Source organism: Stylophora pistillata, chromosome 8 (assembly GCF_964205215.1).
Source record: "Stylophora pistillata chromosome 8, jaStyPist1.2, whole genome shotgun sequence".
Taxonomy (NCBI): domain Eukaryota; kingdom Metazoa; phylum Cnidaria; class Anthozoa; order Scleractinia; family Pocilloporidae; genus Stylophora; species Stylophora pistillata.
This window is the reverse complement of record NC_142526.1, coordinates 33,380,172-33,390,467: the sequence shown is the minus strand read 5'-3', so window position 1 is coordinate 33,390,467 and position 10,296 is coordinate 33,380,172. Positions and strand designations below refer to the sequence as shown.

The following is a 10,296-nucleotide window of genomic DNA, read 5'->3' as shown; positions in this document are numbered from 1 at the left end:
GTTCATTATACTCCACTGATAGGTCATTGCTCTCTCGGAAAAGTTCGGTAGAGTTCGGCGCTCACCACAACAAAGAAGAGTGATGAATGAGAGCTAGACGGGGTATGGGAACAAGGTTGGTTTCCCGGGTAGATCCCTCGATAAACTATGATCCCGGTAAAACAGAAGATCAAAATTCGTAACTACATACTACACCATAGTTTATCGTTTCTTCCGTTTTGATTTCAATCATCTTGTGGGCAAGTTGTTTTTTTAGGTTGGTTTAAAAGCAACAAAACCGACCTAATCCTACCACTCCGAAAGCACCCTCAATGAAAAGAAATGGGTAACAAACAGAGTTCCACAAGACGTGAAAGTCAGCTTGAACGCTCCAATTTTGCATCGTCCGTCAATCCAACGCTTCCGCAAGAAGCTATTGTCGCACTTACTGGCTGTTTAAACAGATTGCCTCTTGTCCTAAACAAAGGTGTTCGAGAAGAAGTGATCAAACGAGTAGAACTGATAGAAACTGGTGAAGCTCCAGAAATTGTTCTAAGTAAAGGTCAAGAGCCGCCTGGAATATATGTGTTGGTGTCAGGAAATGTGACTGTTTTTAGTGAAAACAAGAAATTTTCCCTGAGGGAAATTCAAGTCGGTGACTGCTTTGGTGAAGTTTCGGCACTGTTTAATATGAATTGCACTGCTGATGTGTGGTCATCTGACAGGTTCGTATTGATACACAGCCCTTTTAATATCCAGATCGCAGTTTAAATTCTCCTTACTGTCAGATATACCTTTGTCACAATTTAAGTTCTGAGAATTTGCTTCAAATCAAGCAACTTATAATTCTGTTTGTTTCCACTATGAGTCTTCTTAAAAGTATATTGGTATTAATAATTTTAAGTAGAAATTGAACATTGGTCAGTCTTTGGGTTAAAGGTTTAACTTTTGGAAATGTCATACAAATTAATAATTTGCGGATTTATAACCTTTCTTTTTTTTTTTTTTTGGTTGAAACTGCCAGGTGTGTGTTGCTGCTTCTAAAGACCTCTGATGCCCGTCAGCTTTTAACATTTCCCAGTGAGGTGACTCTATTACAGTGGTTTCAACAGAGGTTGGTGGAAATCATACTTGAATAATCATCCATTTATAAAGCCAGCCTAATTATTTTTTATTCCTCAAGTTTGTTTTAGGAATGTCAGTCTGTTTCTCACAAATTCTCCGATTGTGTAGAAAGGTAATGGCAGTTAAAAGGAATTTTTTACTGTTACAGGAGATACCTTGATACCAGTAAGCTGTTTGATAACCAACAACTGTCAAGAGAAATTGCTGTAGATATATTGCAAAAGGTTTGTTTATCTCAAAAAAATATAGTTAAAGTATATTGGCCACCATGAAGAGTTTATTTAGCTAAAGTGTGAGTTTTAGACCTTTTTTATTCACACTTTGAGGATCTAATGTTCAAAATGTCATCTTTGGAAACTCTTTTCAGTGGCCAATTTATATAATCAACTCAGTTGATAAAATTATAAGTATAATCGTGTTATATCCCCCCACTGACATAGCACAGGAGTTTCTTTTGAAACACACCCTGAGAATTTGCTTCAAATATACCTAATATACCTATATATAATACCTAATAATACCTAACATATAGTTATATTAGGTATATACCTAATATATAGGTATATCATTTTCATATCATTTTGATTAAGGTAGCCAATATATAGATACATATTGCAACTGTAAATTCTTGTTCTTTTTTATTATAATTACGATTTTTATTTTAGTCTCCTATACTTCATGGCTGGGGAAAAGAATCTCTGAAAGCTGTAGTTAAAACTGTCAAACCAGGTTGGTGAAAAGAGAAAATTATGAGAAAGTCTCCAGCTTTGGAGAAGAATTCTGTTTTAAATCAAACCAAACTGAAGTTTGAAATAGTGAATAAACGTGGAAGTGGTTGGTATTTGAATTGTTGGAACCAGTCAACAAAGAAATGTATGGTGTACAGTTTGAAAAATTAATTTCAGATCTTGCGATGAAGGGTTTAACTAGTATTGTTCAGGAAAATGTGAGGTCTATCTCTCTGCTGAGTCAGTGAACCAATGTTCAGCTTGATCCAATCCATTGGAAATTAAATTTTTTTCTTCTTAAATGTTTCGTTTGTTATTATTGATTCCTGTTCTTTGTTTTTTTTTTTAATACATATGTCTGACTCTTGCAGCAGTTATTGTGTTGTATCCTCCTGACAGTATAATTTTCAAAGAAGGCTGGAAAGGACAGGAAATGTTTTTTCTAGTGCATGGACAGTAAGTATTTTATGTTTTACTTACAAGCTATTAAACAGTCAAGTGCTGTAATATCTGGCAATTTACCTGGGGTAATCTGTTGATTTTGCATTAAATATGCACCACTGTGGGTAAAAGGGAGCTGCAAGTTATGTGACAATTTTAAAAATCTACTGGTAGTTGAAATGAAAAAATTCTCACCTACCTGCACAGTAAGTTCAAGACCCAACCAGGTCATAATATGGTGTTCTTGGATAAGACAATGTACTCACACAGTGCCTCTCTCCACCAGTGAAGATAAATGCTTTGATTGGGTACCCATGAACTGTCAGGGAAGTCTGACAAAATCATGCCTGTGATGGAATGGTAAACACATTCAGCAGTCTGTTTATGAGCTAAGTGGCCCTTTAGACCAGTGCTTAACTCCAGTTTCATAGCTTGAAGTGACTAGGAGTATTGTGACTCCCCCAGGGTGGGATGCTAGTTGATTGCAAGGTTATCCCCCAGTATTAAATTTACCAGTACCCATTTAAACACCAGGGTGAAGAGAGGCACTGTGAGAGTAAAGTATCTCATCCAAGAACACAACACAATGTCCCCAGCCAGGAGCTCAAACCCAGACCACTCGATCCAGAGTCAAGCTCACTAACAATGAGGCTGCCACTCTTCCCTTGACTATCCAGTGGAGTAGCACTTGAATTTGCTTTATGCTACAAAAACCTGGATAAGTTTTCCTCTTAATTTCTTACAACAATATTGTCTTAGTTTGTGATTATGAACCCTTCTATTTTGTGAAAGTTGAAGCTATCCACTAAAGTTAAGGATGATTATAAGAGGTAACTATATTGTTTTGCACTTAGGGTAAACTTCTCCACAGGTAACCAGGATGTTGCCACATTTGATGCTGGAGAAAGAGGATTTTCCTTTGGAGAGGAAGGTATTAATAATACTATAATAAGACACACCCAAATAGTACCTCTAGTTGTTTGTTTTTTTATTGACTGAACACTAATGTTTTGTGAGTGACTTGTAACAATACAAGATAAAAATATGTTCATACAAATCATAACTTAGTTATAGCACAACTTTATACCTCATGAATTTGTCATAGTTCATTAATTCTGCCTCCAGGTTTCTTCACTGGAACAGAGAGAAGATCTACTGTAAGGTAAGAGAAACATGCACTCTTCATAGCTCTTAGGTAAAGGGAAATGACAAAATTGTAAGGCAGGTGTGTGCTTCATCAAAAAGTGTTAAATTCATGGCCTGCACCTAAATCCCAGTTCCCTGAATAAGCCACAATCAAAAATAAGTTCAAATCTCTCATTTGTTTAAGTTCTAATTAACTTAATAACAGTTATGATCATTAAAGCAGTATATTTCTCAATTTCATTTAATGAAGGGCTTGGTGTTGAACTGTTCACAGCAGAAATTCATTGCTTGTAAACTATTTTCACAGGGCAGCTGGGCCATGCCAGATTATTCTTCTGCATCAGGAAAATTTTCATGATGTCATCAACCAGGTTTAGTTTATTTATTATTGAATTTCAGGTATTTTCGTAGTGGTTCATTTACATGCCAATTCGATTTGAAATTGTTTTCCTTTTACAGTTCACAGCAGAAGCAACATTACTCCAAGAGCTTAGTGTGAAATGGAAACAGCAAGTGAATCAGAGAGATGGTGAACTGTACTCAAAATACAGGGGTGCTTTAGATCTGGAGGTTTGCATAAATATAATCTTGATTTCTCTTGTGGATTTCTTTTGTGTATACAACTTTTGTTTCTCTTTCCTGTTCTTTAGCCTCCCAAACATAGTAATTGTTTCCACTGTTCCTCAGGCAAGAGGAGGGAGTGCAAGGGGCATAACCTTTGTCTCCACTCCTTGAGTGTGTCTTGCCCCTCACACTTGTCTTGCCCCTCACACTTGCCTTGCCCTTGTCTCCACTCACCTGAAGAATGGAAGAATCATTATTACTGCTCTGCCGGCTACTCAGTGTTTCTCCTTGTACTAGCTAGCTATTTAGACTTTCAGAAGGGATTGGCATTTTTTTTTAACCCTTTCACCCTTGAACCCCTAACGATGACTAAAATCTAATTTCTCCTTACAATATTACTTCTGAACCACACAGTAAGGTCATGAGAATAGATGAAATGATCACCAGCTAAAGAAGCTTGTGATTGTCAGCAACTTAGAAAATGTATAAAGGACAGTGTGTAGAATATGGACACTTACCTTAGGATGTAAAAGGTTAAGAGAATTATCACAAATTCTTTGCATAGAAATGCATAATTGCAGTTAGGTGATTTACTCAAATGAATGAAATTAATATATGTTGGATCAGAGTTGAAGGGTTCTGTTAGCCTGACCAAAATTTCAATAAATCGTCTGACCTCCAGTAGTGATTAACTTTTTAACCACAAGAAAAGTGACAAATGTGGAAACGCTAAATATGTCATTTGTGACTGAAATTCACACAAACCAGGAAATTAGCGTCCTTTGGATTAGAATTGACCTGAAAACTTAAGTAAGATTTGTTTTAGTTCAGTTGACTAGGTCGAACCAACAGATCTACCCAATAGGAAAAAAGTAATTAAATTAACCAGATTATGAAACTTAACTGTTAAGAGCAAAGATGACTCAAAGTAGGCAGTCAAAATGTCCCGATCGACGTCTGAACTGAACTTAAGTAAGGCAAACGATGATGGATCCTAATCACTGTCTTTCCGTGTGATTAATTTCACCACATTTTACCTTCATTTCTTTTCTATCCCTCCGCAGATTTTGAGAATGACCTTAAAACAGGTAAATGATAACTTCTTAACGTGCATGATTATATCTTAAAATAAGGAATCGTACTTAGCTCACCTGTTAAAAGCAAATTAATCTTAAAATCCAGCAGTTCTTTCGTTCTATGGATTCGCTATCAGATCCTTGGGAAAGCCCAAAGCCATGGGTTTCTGTTCAAATTTGGGGATGCAGGAAAACGTGCTGGTCTCTCCTTGATTCATTTCAGTCATTAGTTAGAGTCTCACATGGGTTGAGAACATGGCTGGAACTCGTCTTTCCACAGTTTAGGGGTCTTACTCTCTCTACAAAAGCAAAACCTCAACTCCTATTTCTATCTGGAAATAGTGTACGAATGGTCGCTTCGTCGAAATTGTAGTATACTAGGACAGCGGTTGTTTATGTAAAAGTATACATCCGGGAAAGTGTGAGCGCGGGAAGATTATTAAAGAAACGTGTAGTGTGTGTACGGTTGTTGTTCGCCTTCGTGGCTGCCTTTTGTGGCATACTTCTTCATTTTTAGACACTACAAATTGGCGACGAGGATGTCGAATTCAGTAGAAAGGGCGCTTCCGCCTCTAGATTTAACAGGGTCTTCCTCTCAGGTCGCGGAACGATGGCGACAGTGGAAACGATCGTATCAGTATTACATCGATGGCAAGGGAATTACGAATCCTTCTCGGAAAACAGCTCAGTTACTTCATTTAGCAGGTATGGAAGTACAAGATATTTACGAAGATATTCCAGATCCTGGACCACTGAATGCTAACGAGGATAATGAGTATGTGGTGTGTCTGCGAAAGTTGGATGCTCATTTTCGAGCCGAGGACAATGTACCGTACGAGCGTCATGTCTTTCGTCAACTTACGCCGACAAAGGGAGAGACCGCCGATAAGTTCATGGTTCGTTTACGTAAACAAGCTCGTCATTGTAATTTTGGTCCAACTTTGGAAGAAAATTTACGGGATCAATTGATTGAAAAGTTGCCTAATGAAGAAGCTATTGGAAGTCGTTAATATTACTCTGCAAGCAGCAATGGATAAAGTTCGAAAGTGGGAAGCCTCACACGAGCAGGCAAGTCAAATGGTCATGCCAAGCCAAGAACCTGGAGCAGGTACTCATGCAGTTGAAGAACGTCCTGGGCGTGGAGACAAAGGGAAAAGCGTTTGTTTCAACTGTGGTAAAGAAGGTCATTTTGCTCAAAGTACAAATTGTCCAGCCCGAGGTCGCAAGTGCAGCAAGTGTGGTAAATATGGTCATTATGCAAGCTGTTGCAAAGGGGGAAGGAACTCGAAGCCTGGAAAACAAGGTAACACCCAACAACGGGGAGGCAGACAGCAGCGTCATGGTAAGGGGAGACAGGCAAATCATGTTGAGGGTCATTGTAACGAGTCAGGTGAGGATGACAGTTTTGCTTTTACTATAGAAGAACAGACATGTGCTATGTCAAATTCCTCTGAACCCGTTATCTCAGTGAAGATTGGCGGAATCAGCAGAGATGTGTTGATTGATTCAGGTTCTGCAAGTAACCTCATTAGTAAAGATACACTGCAGGAACTTAAGTATCAGGGGCTCAAGATTGAATTAAAACCTTGTCTGAAGAGATTGTATGCTTATGGGGGTCGAGAACTTAAAATTGAGGGCCAGTTTCAGACAGAAGTTTCCGTACCCAAAGCAAAGGTTGTGGCAGATTTCATTGTTGTTGAATCCGGGCGTTGTTTGCTGGGATATTCGTCCGCCACAGATCTTGGAATCCTTCGTGTGGATCTCTCGGGAACTCTTGGGACAGGAGACTGTAACACTGTTGATGGTACCTTCGTGGGAGGACTCAAAGCAAAATACCCCAGTGTATTCCAGGGAATTGGAAAGCTTAAAGATTATCAGTTGAAGCTACACATTGACCCCAGTGTAACTCCAGTCGTTCAAAAAATGCGACGAGTACCTTTTTCTGTAAAGGACAAAGTAACTGCCAAGGTTAACGAACTCCTTGAAAAGGACATAATTGAGAAAGTCGAGGGGCCGGCGGTGTGGGTAAGCCCAGTCGTTGTTACTCCTAAACCGTCCGGAGACATAAGGTTGTGTGTCGACATGCGGAGAGCCAACGAGGCCATTATTCGGGAAAGATTGCCCATACCAACCATAGATGAAGTCCTTGAAAGTCTTAATGGGAGTGGTGTTTTCTCGAAGTTAGATTTAAGGTGGGGTTTTCACCAAATTGAGCTGGATCCTGATTCAAGGGATATCACTGCTTTTACCACCCATGATGGTATATTCCGCTACAAACGTTTGAGTTTCGGTGTAAATGCCGCACCAGAGAAGTACCAGCATATCATCACCCAGTCAATGGCAGGTCTACAAGGGGTGTCAAACATAGCAGATGATCTTATCGTTCATGGTCGAGACACTGAAGAACATGATAAGAACTTACACAGTGTGTTGCAACGTCTTAGTGAGAAGCAGCTGACTTTGAATGCTGAAAAATGCACTTTCCGAATGACTAAAGTGGTATTCATGGGTCTTTTGCTGAGTAAGCATGGCATCGGCCCAACGGAGGAAAAAGTCAGAGCAGTTGCAGAGGCAAGTCAGCCTCAGACACCCTCAGAAGTCCGTAGCTTCTTGGGGCTCGTTGGATTCAGTGCCAGGTTTATACCCGATTTTGCTACCACTGCTGATCCCCTCAGAAAACTTGCAAGAAAAGGGGAACCGTTCGTTTGGGGTAAGGAGCAGGAGCAATCGTTTCAGAGATTGAAGAGTCAAGTTGCAAGTGCACCAGTCCTAGCTTACTTCGATAAGGACACACCCACCCGTGTTATTGCTGATGCAAGTCCTGTTGGACTTGGCGCCGTGCTGGTGCAAGAAAAGAATGGGGAAAGCCGTGCCATCTGTTATGCTAGTCGTAGTTTGAGTCAAGTGGAGCGTCGTTATAGTCAGACAGAAAAGGAAGCACTAGCCTTAGTCTGGGCTTGTGAACGCTTCCACCTCTACTTGTACGGGCTTCCACAGTTTGATCTGGTGACAGACCATGAAGCACTTAAAGTCATCTATTCAAGGAAGTCTAAACCTTCAGCCAGAATAGAGCGCTGGGTTCTGCGTTTACAACCGTACAACTATCAAGTTTGCTATGTGCCTTCAAGAAAAAACATCGCAGATGCCCTTTCCCGACTGACGAAGATACCTGCTTCAGACAATTCCGCGGAAGATGATGGATATGTACGCGCGATAGCTCTACATGCTGTCCCTGCTGCATTGAGAATCAAAGAGATTGAACAAGTCTCAGCACAAGACTCTGAGTTGCAAGCACTCAGGAATTGTCTCATCGAAGGGAAATGGGACAATGCCCCAAAGCAGTATTTGCCAGTGCGCAATGAGTTGACTTTTATTGGCCATGTAATTCTCCGGGGGACAAGAATTGTTATACCCCAAGCACTTCGCAAGAGAGTCGTTAGTTTGGCACACGAGGGGCACCAAGGAGTCACAAAGACAAAGGAGAGACTTAGAACAAAAGTCTGGTGGCCTGCTATGGATCGTGATGCCGAGAAAAGATGTGCAGAGTGTTACGGGTGCCAGATGGTTACAAAGAACGTTCCACCCCCACCATTGAAGTCAACACCGTTACCCAACCAACCATGGGAAGAAGTAGCTGTGGATCTAATGGGTCCGTTACCTTCTGGGGAACATTTGTTAGTTCTCGTTGATTATTACAGCCGGTGGATAGAGGTTGATGTTATCCGAACAACTTCCAGCAAAACCATCATTCATTGCTTGAATGCCCAATTTGCAAGACATGGGTTGCCTAAAGGTCTGCGTACCGACAATGACTCAAATCTTGTATCTAAAGAAGTAGAAGATTACCTGAATGAAATGGGGATTGATCACCATTACACAACACCTCTATGGCCAAGAGCTAACGGTGAGGTAGAGAGGCAAAACAGGTCGCTTCTGAAGTCCATGAGAGCAGCCCATGCAGAAGGAAAGAACTGGAGAGAGGAGCTAAACAGGTTCCTTTTGGCATACAGGTCCACGCCACATTCAACCACAGGAAAGAGTCCCGCCGAGTTATTGTTTAGGAGAAAACTGACAACTAAAATGCCTGAGCTAGTCAATGTTGAAGAGGAGGAGGTAGAAGTGAGCGACCAAGCCGTTCGTGATCGGGACAATCAGAGAAAGCAGTTTAACAAGGACTATGTGGACAAGAAGTTCCATGCCAGAGATCGAAATGTGAAAGAAGGAGACAGTGTTCTGCTTGAGAAGAAGAAAGAAAATAAGCTGTCACCTTGCTATGAGAAGGAACCATATCAGGTGATATCTCGTTATGGGGACCAGGTGGTGTTGCGATCGCCTCAAGGTGTCCAGTACAAACGCAGCCTTCAGCATATTAAGTCCTTTAATATGCCAGATCTAGAAGAACAGGAAACGCCACAACAGGACGCTAAACCACGGACTGAACCTAAGTCATTTGAGACGCCACCTGTGGCAGAGGATCAAGTACCAATGGCTGAATCACCACCAGAAGATGTACCTTCTACTGTACCTACAGCTGAGCAGCATGTGAGAAGATCCGGCAGAATTACGAGCCGTCCAAAGGCTCTGAGTGACTACGTTCTGTACTAAAACTAGTGACATTGGCATTTTCATATTACTGTTCGTTGTTATTACATGAGTGACATTGAAACGTTGTTTTATAAGCTGAACGGCCAAGGCTATCTTTATGTTTAGCGTGATTTTTGTCTTGAACATTTGGAATCGAATTGAACTTTTACGGTGTCTAAACAAAGTGGAAGTTTGTAATGTTTCTGTCTTTCGAGGTCAACCATCTAAGCGAAGAAAGAGAGGGAATGTAGTATACTAGGACAGCGGTTGTTTATGTAAAAGTATACATCCGGGAAAGTGTGAGCGCGGGAAGATTATTAAAGAAACGTGTACTGTGTGTACTGTTGTTGTTCGCCTTCGTGGCTGCCTTTTGTGGCATACTTCTTCATTTTTAGACACTACAGAAATGTGGTGGCTAAGATTCAATTTATTAAATTTAATTCTTCATTCCTTTTTTTGGGGCTTTAATCTGTAAACCTTTTGCGATAACAATGAAATCGTGTTTGGATCACTTCTCAGATTTAGGTTCGCTTCTCTTCACAGACGGAAGAGTTCAAAACATGTCCGGCAGGATTCCTTTACATTCTTGCTTTATCCATGACAATTAAAGAAGTTCGAGCTGGCGAGATCGTACTTACAGAGAGAGAGTACCG

At 40.6% G+C, this 10,296-nt stretch overlaps 1 protein-coding gene across 3 annotated transcripts in view; it reads left to right on the top strand.

Moving 5' to 3' along the window:
* The first annotated feature begins 31 nt into the window (after positions 1–31).
* LOC111325862 (uncharacterized) overlaps positions 32–10,296 on the top strand; it is a 13,464-nt gene continuing 3,199 nt past the window's right edge. Inside the window, exons 1-11 of one of the 3 annotated variants that reach the window (XM_022929776.2) lie at positions 32–704; positions 1,004–1,093; positions 1,253–1,328; positions 1,770–1,833; positions 2,207–2,288; positions 3,128–3,204; positions 3,399–3,435; positions 3,727–3,790; positions 3,879–3,989; positions 5,048–5,071; positions 10,187–10,296. The exon at positions 10,187–10,296 is cut by the window's right edge and continues 5 nt beyond it. In XM_022929776.2, coding sequence (XP_022785511.2) covers positions 322–704; positions 1,004–1,093; positions 1,253–1,328; positions 1,770–1,833; positions 2,207–2,288; positions 3,128–3,204; positions 3,399–3,435; positions 3,727–3,790; positions 3,879–3,989; positions 5,048–5,071; positions 10,187–10,296 — 1,118 coding nt within the window. In that variant the 5' untranslated portion in view covers positions 32–321. Of the gene's footprint in view, positions 705–1,003; positions 1,094–1,252; positions 1,329–1,769; positions 1,834–2,203; positions 2,289–3,127; positions 3,205–3,398; positions 3,436–3,726; positions 3,791–3,878; positions 3,990–5,047; positions 5,072–10,186 lie in introns of all 3 variants that reach the window. The other 2 variants (XM_088729397.1, XM_088729396.1) reach the window with 2 other exon arrangements.